The 20,861-nt window shown below is 33.5% G+C and overlaps 7 protein-coding genes across 7 annotated transcripts; 2 read left to right on the top strand and 5 right to left on the bottom strand. All coding sequences in view use genetic code 12, as the record gives it.

Moving 5' to 3' along the window:
• Positions 1-232: 232 nt before the first annotated feature.
• On the top strand, positions 233-976 carry CD36_84890 (proteasome non-aATPase subunit, putative; the record flags this gene model as incomplete). The annotated part of the gene is made up of 1 exon (XM_002419354.1): positions 233-976. The coding sequence occupies one exon, from the start codon at positions 233-235 to the stop codon at positions 974-976; it is 744 nt and encodes a 247-aa protein (XP_002419399.1).
• A 2,271-nt stretch (positions 977-3,247) lies between these two features.
• Positions 3,248-3,760, top strand: CD36_84880 (non-classical export protein, putative; the record flags this gene model as incomplete). The annotated part of the gene is made up of 1 exon (XM_002419353.1): positions 3,248-3,760. The coding sequence occupies one exon, from the start codon at positions 3,248-3,250 to the stop codon at positions 3,758-3,760; it is 513 nt and encodes a 170-aa protein (XP_002419398.1).
• Positions 3,761-4,985: 1,225 nt separating this feature from the next.
• CD36_84870 (U3 small nucleolar RNA-associated protein, putative) lies at positions 4,986-7,484 on the bottom strand (the record flags this gene model as incomplete). The annotated part of the gene is made up of 1 exon (XM_002419352.1): positions 4,986-7,484. One exon carries the CDS (start codon positions 7,482-7,484, stop codon positions 4,986-4,988), a length of 2,499 nt encoding a protein of 832 aa, XP_002419397.1.
• A 313-nt stretch (positions 7,485-7,797) lies between these two features.
• Positions 7,798-12,300, bottom strand: CDR2 (drug resistance protein 2; the record flags this gene model as incomplete). The annotated part of the gene is made up of 1 exon (XM_002419351.1): positions 7,798-12,300. The coding sequence occupies one exon, from the start codon at positions 12,298-12,300 to the stop codon at positions 7,798-7,800; it is 4,503 nt and encodes a 1,500-aa protein (XP_002419396.1).
• Positions 12,301-13,871: 1,571 nt separating this feature from the next.
• CD36_84850 (SH3 domain-containing protein, putative) lies at positions 13,872-14,714 on the bottom strand (the record flags this gene model as incomplete). Its single annotated transcript, XM_002419350.1, has 1 exon — positions 13,872-14,714. One exon carries the CDS (start codon positions 14,712-14,714, stop codon positions 13,872-13,874), a length of 843 nt encoding a protein of 280 aa, XP_002419395.1.
• A 403-nt stretch (positions 14,715-15,117) lies between these two features.
• CD36_84840 (activator of meiotic anaphase promoting complex (APC/C), putative) lies at positions 15,118-16,736 on the bottom strand (the record flags this gene model as incomplete). The annotated part of the gene is made up of 2 exons (XM_002419349.1): positions 15,118-15,719; positions 15,806-16,736. 2 exons carry the CDS (start codon positions 16,734-16,736, stop codon positions 15,118-15,120), a joined length of 1,533 nt encoding a protein of 510 aa, XP_002419394.1.
• A 939-nt stretch (positions 16,737-17,675) lies between these two features.
• On the bottom strand, positions 17,676-18,995 carry CD36_84830 (zinc finger-containing transcription factor, putative; the record flags this gene model as incomplete). The annotated part of the gene is made up of 1 exon (XM_002419348.1): positions 17,676-18,995. One exon carries the CDS (start codon positions 18,993-18,995, stop codon positions 17,676-17,678), a length of 1,320 nt encoding a protein of 439 aa, XP_002419393.1.
• Positions 18,996-20,861: the final 1,866 nt, after the last annotated feature.

Here is a 20,861-nt window from a genome sequence, read left to right as displayed (position 1 = left end):
TGAAGAGAATAGATATATAAGTATATATATATTGAATGATAGTTAAGGGAATTCCAGTAGATTCGTAGATATATCACAATTGGGGGTAGGAAAAAAAATTAACATAACCAAACAAAATCTGGAGAAAGCTAACTAATAACCGAGAAAAAAAAAAAGGTTCAGAAACATTCAATTCAAATCCCGCCACTGACAATATTATACCTACTGAACTAACAAATATTAATCAATAACAATGGGTGATGTTAAACAAGGCAACAAATTTGCCATTCATGATGCTATTAAAGAAGGAAATACTTTATTAGCCAAGAAATTAATTGATGCACAACCTACGAATCAATTATATATATCAGATGATGATGAAAGAACTCCATTACATTGGGCAGTTTCATTTAATAATCTGGACTTGGTCCAATATATCTTACTGAAAACTCCTAATGATTTAGATATTGATGAATATGTTGATGGTAGTGGATGGACACCATTACACATTGCTGCCTCATTAGGTAATTCTACCATATTCAATCAATTAATGAGAAGAGCAACCACCACTACCACTAACAATAATACTTCTGAACCAGAACTTGATGTTAATTTACAAACTAATTCTGGAACTACTTGTTTACATTTAGCAATTAGTAAGAATAATTATGATATAGTCAAAGAATTAATTGAGACCTATAAAGCCAATTGTCGAATCAAAGATAAAAAGGGTTATACACCATTACATCGAGCTGCAAGTATTGGATCAATACCAATAATTAAATTATTAGTAGATAAGGGGAAAATCAATATTAATGCTCAAGATAATGATGGATGGACTAGTTTACATCATGCATTGGCTGAAGGACATGGTGATGTTGCGGTACTATTGGTTAAATTGGGAGCTGATCCAAATATTGTTAATAATGATGGTGAAACTCCGGTGAAAGTGGCAGTTGATGATAAAGTGGCTAAATATTTTACTGAAAATATATAAAGAGAAGAAAGATTTGAGGGAATGGAGTAGATTATACTTTATAATGGAAGTGTTTCTCCTTTCGATCTACTAGCATATTATATTTAATATCTATAGTGGTGGCTTTTTTTCATGAATAGTTTTAAATTAACAAGAGAGTCATAAAAGTGTTCTTTGAAAATCATTAGGAAGTAAATAATATTAGTGTCAATTTTGTAGAGATTATAATTGAACAATTTGAATATCTGTTTCAAATCAAACTTCAAACTTCGTTTCAAAAACTTTAATCCAGAATAGAATGATCTGGGGGGGGAGTGCGGCTTTGGTATTCCTATTGTTTGATATGTAACTCATCTCCGAAACAACAATTGAATTCGACCCCATTCTCAATAGATTCTAAAGTAATTGCGGATTACAAAACAATCTCTGTGTGATTAAAAGACACTAAATCAAACTTATCATGACATTTAGAATCATTGATTGCTGATGATAAGAAATCATGATTTTTTTTTTTGACTTCCTCATAACAATAGTGATGTCATGCGCTTTTAATAAAGAGCAAGGCGGAGAAAAGGGAAGGAACCGCTAGGGAAAACTAATGACCGATCTACACACCCAATATGAATGAGTTATGCTCTAAAAAAACGACACATATTTAAACAGTATCAACAATTGTTCTTGGTTAAAGTGGCTCAGAATGTTTTTAAATTCTTCAACCCCTGCAGGGCTTTGTCGGGTTCTAATTGACGATAAGAATGACTAGATCCGATCGTATAGACTATAATACTGGCAAACTTGGCACAAGGTTTTTAATCTAATGACCTCCTACTACTACAGACAAACCTTAGAGTTTGTTTTAAACTTACCAATCTAAAGGGTGCAATCTTCTGTGGGTAGAAATAATAAAATAACTTCAAACAGATCAGTCGAGGCTTTTTACTTGTTGTTGTCACTTTGTTTTGTTTGTGTCTAAGAACAATTGGAAAACTCTTCTCCATACTTTAATTGTTAACTATTTCACAAAATACAACAGAAACAACAACAATGAGATTTACATTGATAATGTAATGGCATATACATAGAAACACCATTCATCCACATCACCATGTAGGGCAGAAACCAAAACAACAAACGGTGATGAGGTGATTTCTTCAATTGAAGCAGAGGAGACTAAATTGAAGCGGACCGGAAATCGCACATATTATAAGGTATATATGAGCCATTTATTTGGAAAAGCGAAGAATGACGATGATAAAAGTTGAGAGAGATCTGGGACAAATAGTCGAAATTAGCTTGACATGGAACTTAGTTAGTTGACTAATTGATCATCATTAAGAAAAGTTACACGGGGTTTTTTCTTTTCCATATTGTGTCATTTTGTCACATTTTTTATTTTTTATTTTTTTAGCTAATTTGAAAATTTCAGATTAGATGTTTCCTAATTAGGACGAATATTACCCGAATGGACCGAATCCAAAACAAACATTCTATCAATATAGAAGAGGTAGGTGATTAAGTGACCGGATAAGACAGAGAGAAAGAAAGAAAGAAAAAGTGTGTACAAAACTACAAAATTACAGGAGTTTAGCAATGAACAAAAAAGCAAAACCCTTATCAACAGGAATTCACATACCACAAAATAATATGAATTTTTATTTCTAGATTAGATAGAAAGATTAAGAGAGACAAGTACAGACTTTTTCGTCCAATTGAAAGAGATAAAATTTAGCAACTAAGAAACATATCTTACTTTGCCTTCTGTTAAAACATATATGTAACAAGCCATCAAACAACACTGTTGTAGTACAGTAGTAGTTAATTGGAGAGCAATATATTATGTATGGGGGGAGGATTTTTGGAGTGTCTACCAACCAAATTGGCATCTGTACACTACTTAGAAATAAACCCCTTTCATAACAGGAACGCAAATACGCTACTAAACATTCGGGTTTTTTTTTTTTAACTAAAGAATCTTTTTTTGCTGTTTTGGTTTATTGTTGTTGTGACTTTAATTGGTAAAAGAAAGAAAGAAAGAAAGAAAGAAGCAGGCCTAACAACAACACTAATAAATTAATAATAGAGGAGAGGAATATAATTGCTTTCCACTTTCCTTAAAATTTTCTTTTTCTTTTTTTCTTACTTCTTCTTTTATATTAAAATATATTTATAACTTCTTTCCGTTCCCTTTTCTTCTTCTTTCTTCCTTTTCACTTCCTCCCCTTTTTTTTTTCCTATTTCTTTTCTTTCTTTCTTTCCTTCTTGCCTTTCATATATCAAAACAATCAATTCATAATGTTAGCTATTGGAGACGTTATTTTAAGAGCATTCAACTTTGTCTTTTTAGTCATTGCCTTGGGGTTGACTGGTTCCCTTGCTGCCACCACCATTACTCAACATAATCCACAAGTCAATTTTGCTGTATTTGCTGCAGCTTTTGGTCTTTTGACTTCATCCATATACGGGGTGTTTGCTTATTTCATTGCAGCATTTGCCTGGCCAGTAGTTTTATTTTTGTTTGACTTCTTAAACTTTGTTTTCACTTTTGCTGCTGCTACAGCCATTGCTGCTGGTATTAGAGCTCATAGTTGTTCTAACGAAGATTACGTTTTTGACAACAATATTACTCAAGGTTCTAGTGCAAGATGTAGAAAAGCTCAAGCTTCAACTGCTTTCTTGTACTTTTCCACATTTATCTTTATTGCTTCTGCTATTTTCAGTGCCATTTCTCTTTCCAAAGGTGGTTTATTTGGTCACTCTTCTAGACCAGCTCCAAGAACTGGTGTCCCAACCATGTCCCAAGTTTAAGATTTGGTTTTGAAAATCCCTATACCAATACTAATTTATTTGTTTTAAAAAGATTCCCCCAAAAAAAAATTTTAAAGAAAAGCTATATACAAATATAAACAGCAAAGGTGTTATAAGTATTATACACCAAGAGTTAAATGTTTGACTTATTTTCAATTACAAATCATTACTTAGTCCTACAATTAAATCATCACAACCATTAACAACATCCATTGCCATCATAATTATTTGTTTTTTTTTTATATCTTCATTTTTATTTTGTAATTTCTATCATTTTTTCGACCATTTTATGTTTTTATGGGATAATTAATCTACAACAAAAGATACAGAACTTCAATATGGTTAAAAAGTTTTAAAGGAAATTCTTTTTTTTTTTTTATGGAAGTTATCTTTACAACTTAACAAATATGATAATTGTGAAGAGTATCTTGCTGTGCTGAGGTACCTTTTTAAAAATTATTTGTTTACTTGTGTGTGTTCAGTTTATTTGTCTTCATAATTGCAATGGTTTTTTGAAAGAGTATTCCCCGTTATTTTTTTTTTTCCAATTTTTGTTTTAACATTATATATTTAATCTTTACTCCATCGATTTTCACATCATTTTAATCCTCATTGGGGTTTTTATCCTTATTGTAACTTATTCTTCCGTTGCTGTTTTTTTTTTTATTTTTATAATTATAATTATAATAATTATTATTCTTTTACTAATATATATAAATATATATAAATATATCGTTGTCAGTAATTTCTCGAGATTTTATTGTTTTACATGTATTGTTGAGATTGACGTTTGATGTAGTAATATATTATTATTGCAGAAGTTGCTATTACTAATCTTCGGGTAAGGAATTGTCTTATTGTGTCTCTTGTTTTCTTAAGATTGCTATTACATGAAGAGATTATTTAAACACACTCATTTTGTGTGTGTGTAATTCTCTCATTACTTTTTGTTAGGGGGCAACCGACAAATAAGGGATGTGTTAACCAAAGTTGCATAAATGCCCCACCACCACCACCACCCCCTCCATTTCTCGAGGTCACTAACATGGTCAGATTCTTCATTCCACACTATTTTGATTTTTCCAATCTATAGAACTGGTAATAACAACAAAAGATGATCGGGTTTGGAACTGTACAACCCACTCTTCACAAATTGGAACATACATAGCTTAAACAAAATACAGTTATAATTATAAATCTATATATATATCCCTATTGCAACTATTTATCTTCTTTTCCTTTGTTTTCTTTCTCTTTCATATTGATTTTTTTCAGCGCCTTCTTCTGATTGAATTGAATTAACAATATTGGCCATCTTTTTATGATAATCTTCATACATTCTCTTCTTTTCTGATATTTGTTCACGAGCAATGAATTTATTTTCTTGACGAATATCTTTAAGTGCTGCCTTCTTTTCTTTTTTCAATTCATGTTTAACTTTATTTAATTCTTGACGTTCTCTATTAATATCATAAGATTTCTTATCAGGGTTGAAATTTTCTTCAAATTTAGGTGCATAAGTGGCAATAGCAATGGCTTTATGATGTTGTAATGTCAATGGTTTACGATCTTTGACTAAATTAGCATATAATCTTGTGAATTTAGTTAATATTGGACCAGTCACAATGGCATTATATTTGGTGATATGTTTTAAGATACTAATAAATGATTCAAGAATTTCAATTAAACTGGATTTTTCCTTCCATAATGTAACACATTTATCCATTAACTGAATCAATTTACTGATTAAACAAGATTTATTTAAATTTTCTTCATCATATAATTGTTTAATTGATAACGTTGATTCTTCTAATGAACATATTTTTTCTGATTTGTTCATTGCAAATTGTAGGGTTATATTCCCTGCTGTAGGGGAAATCGACAATAATTTTGAAGTATTCATTTTATCAATTTCTGGAATCATCATAAATAATGCATGTTCTATAAAATTAATGATTTCAGGATCAAATCTTTTAGCAAAACGTTGATACATTAATAAAACATCGATTAAATAAACACCATGAGCAATATCAGTCACAGTTTTCGGATGATAAATTATATTACTTAGTATTTGATTCATTAAAATCAAACTTGGTGTGATAACAATATGATAATGATCTGAAGAAGAAAATAAATACGCAATTATGGCAAAAAACACTAAATCTCCTGGAGTCAATTGTTTATCAATCCTTGATTGAATGTGTTTAATATGTTCACGAACTCGTTGAACTAATGATTCATTGTAGTTTGTAGCTGTTTTGGACGTTGATGATTCTGCTAATTTTCTTAATATTTTCACAAATGGTTCAAAATCTTGATATTGATTGGCAACATGTAAAATATATTCAAATAAAACACCAACAAAATTACTCATTTTCTCTTTATTCCCTTCAGCTAAACTTGGTTTATAAGTTTCACATATTCTCTTAACATATTCTGGTTGTTTAATTGGATCAACATTCGACATTTCTTGTATAAATTCTTCAATTGTAAATGGCATGATTACATTAGTGATTTTTTGAGATTTAACTTCTCTTTTATGAGATTCGTCTTGGTTTTGGTCTTGTTCTTCTTTTTCACTATCACTTTCATGGTGGTCAGAGTTCTTAATTGTAAATCCATCAGCTTCATTTCCATCACTATCATTATCACTACCAGCCCAAAAATCATTATCCAAATCATCACCTTGAGTTTCTCTATCATCATCAATAAATCCTTCCATTCTCTTTAATCTATCAGCTTCTAATTTTTTCATTTTATCTTCATGTTCTTTACGTATTTCTTCATCAGTTTTCGTTCTTTCAGCAGGAACAGCTCTTCTATCATAGGTTAATTCTCTTACTTTATTATCATATTCAATTTGTTCAGGTGTTTTAGTTGAAAAACCTCCATTAGTACTTCCTCCACTGCCACCATCCTTGGTATTGTTTTTGGAAATTTGCAGTTGAACATTTCTTAAATCATCCATAACATCACCAAAATCTTCATCTAATTCATCAATTTGATCCTGAGTTTTGGCAAATTCTTTTTGTCTTTGCTGTTTATAAAATTTCGATTTAGCAATAATTTCTTTCATAACTTCATTTTTACTTTTTTTCTTTGGTGGTTGTAATGAATCTTCGTCGACATAATTGATAGTTTCTTCATCATCTAAAGATAACGTATTCCCTCCATGAGTCAACATAAACCCACCATCATCATCTTCATCTTCTTCACTTTCATCTTGTTCATCATCACTTGCTAGACTGAAAACACTTCTTTTTTTACTTGATGCCGCCGATTGTCGTTCTTTAGTAAATCTTGCTAACATTTTCTCTTCTTTGGTTAAATGAGAATCATTTTCACCAAATCGTTTATCTAATATCCCTCCAGTTTTTCCATGTTGGAATTTTTCTAAATCATATTGCATTTTCATTTGTCTTTGAATATTACCATTTTTAATAGCCAGTGAATTATGTTGTTTTGATCCAACTTTAACAAATTTACCTTGATGAATAATTGAAATATCATGTTTTGATCGATTGATTTTTTGATCAAATTTATTAAATTGATCACGAATTTCTTTTAATTGTTGTAATTTTTCATCTCGATTAAAACTTTTATTATTATTGGTGGATTGTGAATTTTTCTTCTTTTGTTTCTTTTTCTGAGAAACATTGGTTTGACCAATTAATCCCTTGTCTTTAAGGGCGGCCTTAAGTTGTTTTAACTGTGACCCCGCCATGATAGTGTTGTTGTTATTATTGTTGATTGATAGATTAGAGAGAAGAAATTAAAACATTGGAGTTTTCTTTTTTTTTTTTTTTTTTTTTTTGAAGTTTTGGGTTTTTACAATGAGATGAGGTGGAGGTGCTACCAATATCCCAACACAAAAGACAAATGTATATCAATACTACAATTGATGGCTAACTACCAATACAGTTTATAAATGAATATGTATATATATATATATATATTTCTAAATAATGTATAACAATAAATCAATCACAAGTAACGTATAAATAAAATACACCCACACCTCCTCCTCCTGGTATGCCTTATTTTTTCAACTTCTTTTCTCTATTACCTTTTGGAACTTTGGCCAACCAGTAAAAGAAAATAGTAAGAATAATGTTGATAGCAATAAAGGCAACAAAAATACCAAAATTTCTCCATCTTTGACTAAACATAGCATTGATGGATTCCAAAAATTGATTGGTTGAATCGATTCTGCATACTGAACAAGTACCATCACTATTTGTTGAAAAATATCCACCAGCAGCTTTTGTATAAGGACCAATAAATGAAGAACAAGTTTCTCCCATTGGTGGTTTTAATGTAACCAATTCTCTTGGTGCACAAGTAACTTTTGCATTAGCTAATCCAGTAGAAAGAATGGCTTGAATCAAATAAGTGAATGGATTACATCTGTACATGAAAATCCAAAAACCAGGAATCACATCCGGACCAGCCAAAACCCCACAAAACATTAAACACAACGTGAATAAAGTTGTTGCCAAACTGGCAGCATTATCAATCAATTCATTAAAGGAGATTGCCAATTGTCCCATAGTTGATGTGTAAACATAAAATGCTGTCAATAACATCCACATTAAAACTCCACGAGAATTAACTGAATCAGTGGGCTCAGCATTAGCATATAACCCAACAGGGTAGTACCAACAGAAATATGAAATGGTACCAACAACAATTTGAAATGGAATTTCTGAAGTGATCTGACCGGCAATGAATGCAAACCAACTAAAAGTTCTTGATGGTGCTTCTCTTACTTCATAGACAGCTCTATGTTTAACAAAATAAGGTAACATTTGATCAATAAATGTAGTAAATGGAATAAAAAACATAAATACCGCCAACATTTGACTTTGTAAACCTTGAAGGTTATTCTTCGATTTGAAAAATGAAAACCCAATAAACAATGATGATGAAACAACCAAAAAAATCTTGGAATAAATATATCCTGGTGATCTCCAATCTTGAACAATAGTTCTCCAACTGACTAACAAGTATTGTTTCCAAAGTGGTGCAGCATATTTCAAAAGTGCCTCTGGATCATTATCTCTTGGTAATTTCGATAATTCAACTTCCATTCTACTGATTTCATCTTTAACAGCTTGATATTCACTGGAGTTTCTCCAAACTTCAAAATAATCTTGCTTAGAATGAGATCCTGGTGCAGCACCAACAACTTGTAACATCCATTCTGCTGGGTTGGCTTCTTCAGGACATGGATCAGCACCGTATTTTTCAAAATAATTGATCATAGTTTGACAATTTTCTCCTAATTCACCAAAATAAGCTGTTCTACCACCTTTTTGTAAAAACAAAAGTCTATCAAATTCAGCCATAATAAGTGCTGATGGTTGATGGATGGTACATAAAATGGCTTGTCCATGGTCAGCTAATTTTCTCATCAATTTACAAATTGACCATGCAGTTTGTGAATCTAACCCTGAAGTTGGTTCATCTAAAAATAATAACAATTTGGGTTTGGCAACTAATTCAACGCCAATAGTCAATCTTTTCCTTTGTTCAACATTCAAACCTTCACCAGCAACACCAACCAAGGCATCAGCATAATCAGTCATTTCCAATAAATCAATAACATAATCAACATAATCGTCTTTTTCCTTTTTAGAGATCTTCTTGGATTGTCTCAAGTAAGCAGAAAATTGTAATGCTTCTCTGACAGTGGTAGTTTCCAAATGAACATCTTGTTGTTGGACATAACCAATTGATCTTTGGAATGAAGAATCCAAAGCATGACCATTAACCAATCTTTCACCATCAGTAATAACACCAGTAGTGACTCTTTCTGATAAACAATTCAACAATGTGGTCTTACCAGCACCCGATGCTCCCATCAATGCAGTGATTTGACCAGGTTTGACCCATCCATCAACATGATCTAAAATAACACGATCTTCTTTCTTAATTTTCACTTGATAGGTCAAATCTTTCCAGAAAAATATTTCTCGATTTTCTGGGAAATCAACACTTCCAGTGCTGCCCTTTTCTGTAAACTTTTCATTACTAACAGCTTCAGCTTCATCTTGATAATCAAGTTTCCCAGAAACAGGACCAGCTTCAATATCTCCCTTGTTAGAAGCAGCTGTTTTTCTTTTATGTTTTTTCAACGACCCTCTAAGGAATAAAACAATTTCCCCCTTTTGCATGGCACCTTTATTGAATTCAGTTAAGGCAACATAAACTCCTAAAAAGAATACAGCAAATGCAACCGTAATCCCAAAGTTTCTCCATTTGTGTGAAGAATAAAATTGATAAGCCAATTTTATATATTCGGTACCTTGAACAACTGTACTCCCAGGAGTGGATCCAACTGTTGTACAAACTTTATTTTCAACAGAGAGACTTTCATAACCAGGTCCACTAGGAATATATTGTCCACATTTGAATTCACGACCATGGAATTCATTAACCATAAGTGATTCGAAAATATATGTCACGGGATTGATGTATCTTATCCATTTGGACCATCCTAATATGTAAGGAATAGGAAGAACGAACCCAGCATAAATGATCATGGCCAATAAAAATACTGTGGAAATTGACATGGCAGTAGCAATAGTAGTTGTGACAGCACCAATGGATCGGAACAAATGAGACATCACCAAAGTGCACAATGCACACATTAACCAATAAAAGAAGAAATTTCCTGGGGTTCTTCTAAGGTTGACCATGAAATAATAAACTATATTGAATGACATGGTCATGAGTAACTTGACAGGCAATTCACTGATGATACTAGCTAATGCATCAGCAGAAGGACGATAAAGGGCATATTTCCTATGTTTTTCCACAATTGGTCTAGCTTCATAAAGCGATAATATTTCCAAAAGTGAAGAAAAAGCATTAAACAATACTGAAAAGAAAAGTGCTCCACCTCGGAAATAAAAGGTGTCGGTACTTTTCCTAAGGTTGAAAAATACTGAGGCCAAAATAAGACCCATTACCAACTGTGTCAAAATTGAAACCAAGGGAATAGATGGATCACCTTTCATACGAAGAAAATTTCTAGCCATAACATATCTGACTTGCATGAAGAATGAAACAGTATATGGGGAACTAGGCCTTGTGTTGTTGGACTGTTTAGCAACATGAGTTTCATGGTAATAAGATTTAGTATTTGATTTTTCACATTCAATCAAATGGTTGTCGATTTCTCCTACTAATGCAGCATATTCTGGAGAGTTTTTCCAATAGACTTCAAATTCTTGGGCAGTTCTTGGTACTTTATCTTCATAACCTGGTAATGGTTCTCTTTCAGCTGGATTAGTTAATGAAGTCAAAAAATCAGCAGTGGTTTGTCTTTGAGGACATTTCCAACCCATTTTTTCAAAATATTCTTTGGCTTTGGAAGCCCTACCAAAGAAGATTTGGTGACCTTCGTATAAAACAACAACGTTATCAAACAAATCATAGGCATCTTGCGAACATTGATAAATAGCAATCAAGGGTGTTGTGTCTAAAATAACTGCTGATGTTTTCAAAGCTCTAATGAATTCCAAAGCAGTAGCAGAATCTAACCCTCTAGTGGCATTATCCCAACATTGGATATTAGCACCACTTAACGAAGCTTCAGCAATTGACACTCTTTTCCTTTCACCACCAGAAACACCACGGACAAAATCATTACCAACCTTAGTATTTCTTGTGTGGGATAACCCATAGGTGGCCATATAAACATTAGCCATATGTTTGGCATAAGTTTCCCTGTCGATACCTTCACCTCTATTTTGTGGGGTTCTCAATCTAGCGGCAAATTCCAAAGTATCTCCAACACTCAAATGAGGGAAATGATAATCGGTTTCAGCGGAATAAATAACGTCACCACGATAATTACTTTCGATATCTTTTGGAGTCAACCCATCATAGGTGATGTGAGATTCTTTACCAATGTTGAAACCATAAGTGTTGGCAGAAATAGTTTTTAATAAAGTCGAACAACCGGCGCCAGGTCTACCCAAAACAACAGTAAGTTCTCCAGGTCTCATGATAGCATCCATTGATTTCAAAATATCAAAATATTTTGAATCGTCTGGCTTTTTCAATTTGTTGATTGCTTCAGTGGTAAATTTCCAAAGAGCGTTAGTCACAGTCGGTTGATAATCAGAGTCATTAGCAACACCAAAAGCTCTTAAATTTCTATAGGCAACTCCTAATTTGGAAGGCTTATAATACTCAGAATCGGAATCAAATAATTTTTTCAAGTTTTTCACCCAATATTTGGCATTGAAGTTTTCGGAATCTGGATCCAATTGTTCATGATTTATATTGCCGTTAAATGGACTAACACCAGGAATGTCAGACATGTGACTCAAATATCTAGCTAAATTGTTTGCAGCATGGTGATCACCTTTTGTTGAATCATGTGTCAACTTTCTGGCTAAATCTTGAATATTGTGGCTAGCAGTAGCATCAAAACCTTGATATTCTTGAACTGATGAATCGTCCAGTACATCCACCCATGGTTTCTCGTCTAGCTGTTGCGATAAAGACGTGTTTGAAGTAGTACTCATATGCTTTGATTATGTGTGTTGATTAGTAAAATGTATTTGGATAAATAAATAAATTTGGTTTAATTGAATTATTGTCAGATAAGTTGTCTGGTTTATATAACATTTCCTTGTTTCATTATTTGCAATCATTTTTCAGTATACATCGGATATTTTTTTTTTTTAGTACTATTCACAGGGAAACGCTTAGAAGAAAAAAATATCCGATTTCCGTAAATTGAATAACACAAAGAAAACACGTAGAAATCAATACAGACCCATTGTTTGTACTTAAATTAATTTTAGTTTTCATATGTTTTTTTTTTTTTTTCTTTCAATACCATTGTTGTTGAAAGTAGAGGCTCTAACAGGTATTTGAAACAATTGTAAGTTATATTAATGTTTTCGGCTAAATAACTTGTAAGACGGATAATTTGAATAAAGCAAACAAAAAATATGACGAAATATAGAGATTTATGTGGATTGTCATTACTTGGTCACATCTTGTCAACAAAACTGTGGTTATATTTGAGAGTCTTATCTACAATTTCTTCTTATAGTTGCAGAGTATTTGATTCAATTCATTGAACACTTTTCTGTTTTTTGCAATGGATTTTGAGATTTGATTAAGATAGAGAGGCGCATCGGTTTGTGGATAAACATAACAGACAGAATTTCAAAATTAGGCTGTGCCTGGTCTAAATCGGATGTATGTTTTATCCGAACTAATTAACAGTCTTCATCTAGCATTGTAAGATGGACATCCTTGGATTATGCCTTTCTGAATGAGATCCGAAAAGTATTATCTTGTAGTCAGTGTCCCCCTTGATGGCCATATTGCAGATTCTGTTTTCTTTCTATGAAAATGGCTTATCTATCCTAAACAGCTTTGGTTTTGTACGATTGTTGGGGGTCTCGATAACTTTATGTTTTTGCTTAGAGGGAAAGCCATCAAAGACAGAATAAGTGTTGAATAAGAATAGCATAAAATCAATGCTGACTAATCCATCGGAATTAACAGCTGATTTGTGTTTGCTAGCATTTTCTCTAAGCCTTTCTTTATAGCATTTGATATTTCGTTGTTTTGCATGTCTTTCTATGACAAATGTTCAAATTTTTTTATTATATTTAATGAACTGAAAACAATAGCTTTTACGTTGTCTTCTGCCATTGAAAGTTACAGTTTTTTATTCAATGTTGGCAATATGTTGTATATGTCGTGTTGCTCAATATTTGTTCAAATTAGTCCTCTAATCTGATATAGTTTGCGGCAGAACTTCAAAAGTGTGTCAGCTCATTACTTTGCTAGTTTATTCTGCACTATTCTAAAGATTGTCATTTTTGGTCCCTGGTCATTGGATAGTAAGCTAATGGACTATTAAAAACCATATGTGTAACTCCTCTTAGAATAGCTAAGTGGTGTAAGCTAGCATGAGCGTTATCCAGGTTAATCCCCATTTCCCCTGTCTCGGTCACTTACGATATAAAGATCTCTATGAATTCAAGCGTTTCTTGGTCATATAACATTCCTCCTATATAAATATACTAAATCCAAACTATAAAACAAGCTTCAAATACTGTAACGTATTATTTGCTTAAAAAATAGAATTGACAATGTTACTACCTATCAGCGCACCAGCACCGAAAATGGCAGCATTACCTAACTTGCTTCCAAATTTCTTTACATGTTCACTTCCCAGTGAATGATGCTGTTCAGGCTGTTGCTCCACTACTTGTTGTGGTTGCTGTGGTTGTTGGTACTGTTGAGGTGGGTAGTAATTTGTCGATGGTGGTGGGTATTGTGCATACCCTCCGTAGGATGGTTGTTGTTGTAATTGTTGTGGTTGATAAGTTGCTGGTGGGCCATATGCAGAATATCCATTTTGATCATAAGATGGTGTTTGTGCTGGTGGGGCTGCTTTTCTTTCGTCTGCTTCAAATTCTAATTGGGAAATTATCTTAACATAATTGGATGGAAACACCCCAGTCTTTTCAGGGCTGGCATCACTCTTGTACCCTTTCCACCAATCTTCTGATAAATGTTCGACAACTGCCAACTTATCGCCCTTTGATAAATCTAAATCGCCAGCCTGTTGTGCCTTATAATCATAAGTGGCAATACAATAGCCAACTGGTTTTGGTGCAGCACTACGTGGAGGCTGTGCTGGTGGGTATGCTGGAGGAGGGACAGAAATGTTGGTTTTTGAGAAGTCATCTGCTAATACATCGGTTGCTGATTTGTTTTCTACTCTTCCTGGACCTGTAGAGCCTCCGGCGATTCTATCTACATCCCAAGGTGCAGAATCCTTTTGGTATTTTGTAGGTAACGACTGGAGTAATTTCTCGTATAACCCTTCTGTAATCACATCCGAATCTTTTAAAAACTCCAACTCTGTTCTGATTGTAGTCAAAGAACGATTAACTAATGCGGCAGACATTATATGTAGTGCTTGGAATTATGTGTTGTAAATGGTTTTTTCAAGTAAGTAAAAAGAAAATACTGAATCGTATAGGGGAAAAAAAAAAAAAAGTAACCGAAATTAGACAGCTGTTAAATAGGGACTAAAATCGGATATGAGAGACTTCTTATGATAGAGTTGAGTTAAGGACTTCTTTTTTCGGGAAGGACTAGACAATTGTAAGAAAAAGAAATGAATAGAAAAAAAAAAAAAACCGATGCGGTAATTCCTGTGTGCGTGTGTGTAAAGAATCAAAAAGTTGTCAAGACAAAGATCTACACATTCCGATTATTAAACATTGGCGGGGTGGTGGGTGACCCAAATCCACATTTTCACTATACAGACAGCACTTATATATCGGACCAGGCTTAGCCAACAATTCTTATCTAATCACGTCACCGGTTTTAGATATTCCTTCCAAGAGTTCAATTATGTCGCTACCAAACGCACCCATTATTCTTTGGGTTGCAGATGGCAAAATTTCCAATGACCCTTCCCATAGCTGATATATTCTAATGGTGGAATCGTTGGTTGCCACACATACTGAGCAATAATCCGGCAGCAAAGTAGCACTTAGTATTCTCAAGTTGCACGCTGCATTAACCTCTAAGATAGGCTGCATTTGAGGATATGTGTAAACACATAATAGATTGGACTTGCTGGTTCCACCAAACCCAAATGTAGCAACTATCTCTTTTCTAAATCGTGACCAAATTAGTGATGTTATTTGACCGTCGGTGTAGTATTCATTCAACAAGGTGCCACTGGATGTATGCCAAAACCTGATTTTTCTATCTTTGCTTCCGCCTCCCGTGGCTAATAGAGATACAGTCCATGGACAATAGCATAGGGCCTTTATAGCAGCATTGTGGGGCAATACAAATTTCAAAACAGGGGCACTAAAGTCTTTAATGTTCCAAATTGTGCAACAATTATCATTAGCTCCCACGGCGATTTCGTCATTTTTACCATTCAAAGCAAGACCTACATTTCAAAAATGAGTAAATCATAAGTGGTTAGTAAAAATGTGCTTTAAAAAAAAAAGCTAACAGCATCAATTGTCTACATACCACATATTTGTTGTTGATGGCATTTGAAAACTTTCACCAACTCAATTTGAACATTAAATAACTTGTGAATCTTGAATATATATACTTCTCCAAAGTCGTCACCAGCAATAAACATATTTGAGTTGTCAAACCAAGCAAAACAAAATATACATTTTCCCTCGCTGTTAGTATATTCGGAAACCACAGAATTACTTTGTTGGTCCATCAATATGATTTTTCCTCCTGCCGTGGCTACCAAAATCCAATACTCTTTCGAACAAGAAACTGCAGTCACCAAATCCTCATTAGAGTGGTTGATTTGCGTTACATTATTATCTACTCCCCAAAGATAAATTTTTGACCCTAACCCAACTGCAACACGGTTTGTTTTGAATGACCAACTTACTAAGTTTGAATAGTAATCGTTTCGCAACCCCGGTGCTTGTAAAATATCTGTGGCAATTATCGTTTTAATAGATGGAATTAAACGTGATTTTCCTGCATCGATTGAAACTTCTCTTTCAGCAGTAGTTAGTGATTCAACGAGTTTTGCATCGATTCTATTCTGGATTTTCTTAGATTTTGATCTATTGTCAAATTTCAATACTTTGGAGCTCAGGACAAAATTCAATGCTTCAGCAACAATCTTTTGATGTAAATCCGAAGGATTAGTGCTACCGACCGTCACACGTTTAGTTGGAGAAGAAGAACTTATGGAGCTTGAAGAAGATTGGAAATGAGTATTGGAAGAAGTACTTGAAGTTGAATGAGTGAACAAGGAATCGTCACGGATTGATAAATTAGCACGTTGGTTGTTGTTATCTAAATTTTCATGAGACTGATACGATATTTGCAATTCATTTTTGTGCCTTGTCTTGTACACCAGTGTTGATAAAGATGAAGGGATAAAACGATTACTTGTCTCAGTGATCAATGATCTTGATATTGCCATAACTTGAAAATAAAATTAGAAAAAAAAAAAAAAATTCAAGAATAATATCAAAGAAAACCCAGAAATGCAGCCAAATTCAATTCTGATCTGGCCAAGTAAAGGTAAATTATAAAGCTATCTTGGTGTTGAAAGTGCTGATGTGGGATGTTCTAGCAATTTATGTTTTAATTAAAAATATTATGCATTAATATTGATAAATTAGCGTTGAATTGAATCTAAAAGAAAGGTAATAGTAAAAGAAAAATGGTATGAATTAGGAAGTTTGGGATTTCTGATGTTTTTTTTTTTTTGCAACCAGGTGTATAGATTTTCGAAAGAGAAGTCCAACATCACCATGACAAAGAAAAAGACTAATTAATGTTAATCAAAATACTCTTAACAGAAGAATGAGCTGACCCTCTGACCCCTTTTTTATATGCAAAAGCATCAAGCTTTTATTAAGCTTTGAAAATCTGGAATGAACATATTGCTTTGATAATGAAGATATTGTAATTTTTTTTTTTTTTTTACTACTGATTGGTTAATAACAATGTTATCCATCATGGAAACAGAAACTACTTGCCTTTTAGGTGAAATCAGAACCAATAGATACTCTTCCTATTCAGACTTTATAGAAATATACTATAAATCTGAAGAAGAAGATCAAACTGGTATTAACTCTGTACTTTAAAGAACATTGACACTCATTCTATCGTTCATTTCTGAATCTAACTATATAATAAAACAACAGAGAAAAATATATACTAAAATATAATAAATACTAAACGAGAAGTAACAAAACAAAATAACATCAAAAACCAAATATACTTTGGTAATCCCAATTTTACACTGACATAAAAGTCAATTCAAAATAAAATACAAAATAATGCAAAATAATGAATGCAATGAAAAAAAAAAAAGCTCTCTTCCTTCATACACAGGTATGGAAAAACTCTCTCTTTAATGAGTGGTATGCCCACGATGATACTTCAACCCATTAAGATTCTTGTATCTCTTACCACATACCTCGCATCTATATGGTTTATCCTTTTCCAAAGCCGCATTGTCTAAATATGGGCAGTTGGAATCAGGGTCAATTATAGAAATCGTACCGTCCGGGTTCTCACGTAAATTTTGTCCTTGGTGTCCGTGTTGTCTATGATATTTCAATCCGTTTTGGTTCTTGTATGTTTTGTCACATCCGATAACTGGACACTTGAACGGCTTGTTCTCCTCATTTTCCATAACGTAAAGATGGCGAGCTGGGTCATCGATATACATATCATCCTCGTCCGTTTGCATTGGTGTTCCATCTCCTTGTGAACCGCTAGATGGTGATTGTTGTTGGGACCCAAAATGACTATTACTCTGTCCAAATTGTTGTCCTGGTTGTCGTGAAGTCAGTTGCAGTTGATGTTGATAATTATCGGAGTTGTGGTGTAGTTGGTTTTGGCTATGTTGCAGCTGTTGTTGTTGTTGTTGTTGTTGTTGTTGATTATCATGCTGCTGAAGCACTTGATGGGCTTGTTGGTTACCGAAACTGTTGTTTCCGTTATAATTGTTAGTGGTTGCGCTGGGATGCATAGTTGGGGTATGATGGTTGTTGTGATTGTTATTTAAAAACACATCGGTGGTGGATACAGTTTCCATTACATTATGTGCATTGTTGTAGTTATTCCGGTTACGACTGTTGTTTAGAACGAAATGGTTCTGGTCGGGTGGCGGCGATGCCAGTATATGCGCCTCCTCATAGTGTCTCAATAAATCATGCAATGTTGGTAATAACTCCCCACAACAGCTATAATCTTTACAATAATCGGCTTCTAACTCGGGTAGGTATGAAGTTTGTAAGTGTGGCGATAAATTTGGGTGATTAGATGTCCTAAATGAGCCTCTTCGTGGGTTGATTAGATTTTGTTGTTGCTGTTGTTGTTGTTGTGAATAGCTCAGATGCAGAGATTGGTTGTTATGGGACTGAGTCGGATGATAGTGTGGGTTAAGAAAATTGTTATTTCCTCCACTCGCCATCATCACCTCATCTTTTAGCCACGAACCGATGGTAACAGAACCCCACGATATACCACCCATCCCCTGAGAATGTGCCACGGACTCGCGTCTAAATCGTGAGTTATTAAAAACTGACGGACGATGGTTGAATGTAATATCTATTGGTTGTGGTTGCGCATTGCCTGTGTTTGACGGTTCTGATTGAACAGGAATATTCATTGCAGTTGTCGACCCTGATGAGCCTGTATTTTCAAATATTTTAGTATTAAACATTGTGCTCTAGTCTGCTGGTGTTTTTGAATTAATTTCTCCACTAGATAGGGTGGCGGTTGTAAAATAATAATAATAATAGAAAAAAACCAGGACTGTAATGGCTATCTTTAGTTGTATATATAATCGTTAGTTTTTTTTTTTTTTCCCTTCGTAACAAATTATTTTCTTTGCCCCCCCCTTCAATAATAGAACAAAAAGTAGCTAAAAAAAAATCTGGTGCTATTAAAACTAAAGTCTTGCACTAACTATTCTTATTAGCGAATAACCCTTGGTTTAATATGTGAAGGTTTCGATAGAATGTCAATCGAGATTAGTAATAACCCAAATATCTTTTTATCTGGTGTGGGTTTTTTTTTTGTTTTGCCCTTTAGGTAATCTCCCTTCAATTTCTCACACAATTACCTAAAAAAAAAAGAGTAACAAGTGATAATGTATGTGTGTTTGGATGCGACACTTATTGGCTGAGAATTATTTTGACAGTCAATTTAATTTTCTTGAGTGAGATTGATTTATTCAAGATTTGGATATTGGTGTGTAACTTATTCTTGACCACAAACACACTGCAAACTGCTAGTTACTAGGTCTTATGCGGTAGTAATGTCGATTGGTTAAGAGTACCAAGTCTTGATGCGCCACAAAAGAAGTTTGAAAATCAAATGGACGATTAATCTAGGAGGAGTAGTTGCTAGAAAAAAGGAACTTTTCTAAATCTAAATAATGCCAATAATAAGATGTGGTTGGATGTCTGACACAATCAGGTAAGAACTGTTCGGGTGAATATAAAGGAGAATAAGTTGATATTTCCTCTACTTTTCTTTATTGCACTTCTTTAAAGATCTCTTTCTTCTTTTATTTGTGTTTTACTTGGAAAATAAATTGCCAAACCACAGAACTGATATTGCTGTCGTATTAGGAATTTGACTTCGGTGTTTCCTCCTTAGATTTGTAAAACAGGGGAAAGAGTTGGATAAAAAAAAAAAATCCCTAAATTAATCAATAAGTTAACTGAAAAATATTGGGAAATATAGAATTATTATTTGTAAATTAATTCAAGCAATATTATATCGTATGGAGGAATGGAAGAGAAGGAGAGAAGAGGTGATTTCATATTTCTATGCCAACATCTAAAACTGAAAAATTACACAATGCCTGAGTACACTACCTGCAATTTAATTTGTCCAAAGTGTAAAAATTGTGTTGTTTATGCAGTAGCCAGATGGTTTTTTAACACTATATACAGTCTTGATTGTTCACATAACTGTAAGGTCATCGTTTTCGTCAACTCATTTCCCTTCATCGTTGGATCTAAACTTACTGTGAAGTTAGTGGATTTTTCGGTAGACAGACAGATACAGATCCGTTACCTGATACAAAAACCAAGTAAAATGGAGGAAAAGAGACAAAAAAAAAATAGGCAATATTGACACAACACACACAGATGTAAGTTTAATCACTGGCGTTTTCTACACAAGTCTAATCTGAAAATTGCCCACTCGTAAAGAAAGAAAAGCTTTCTTTGCTTTAAAATTACTTTTCTATTTCTGCCTCCCTTTGCCACATCTAGAAATGTTGAATTCGCAACCTTTGTAGCCCTGATTTAATCAGAAGGCCATTAAGCTTTTGTTGCTCTATATTTTCAGTTTCCAATTCTATAGGTGATGACACTTCAATTCATTAAGTAGCATCAGATTGACATTTTCCAATTAACCATGCGTCTTCAAGTATTAGCAATTTCTATATAAGCATCAGATATGATATGTGAGTTGTACATCTTATTATAAGCAATGGGACAGAGTCAGGCTCTTTTTTTTTTTCTTGTCGAAACGAAATACACACAAACAACCCACATATGATGGGTTAAATGGG

This window comes from Candida dubliniensis, chromosome 3, assembly GCF_000026945.1.
Source record: "Candida dubliniensis CD36 chromosome 3, complete sequence".
In the NCBI taxonomy this organism is placed as follows: Eukaryota; Fungi; Ascomycota; class Pichiomycetes; order Serinales; family Debaryomycetaceae; genus Candida; species Candida dubliniensis.
The sequence above is the reverse complement of the archived record's forward strand: the minus strand, read 5'-3'. Positions and strand labels throughout refer to the sequence as shown.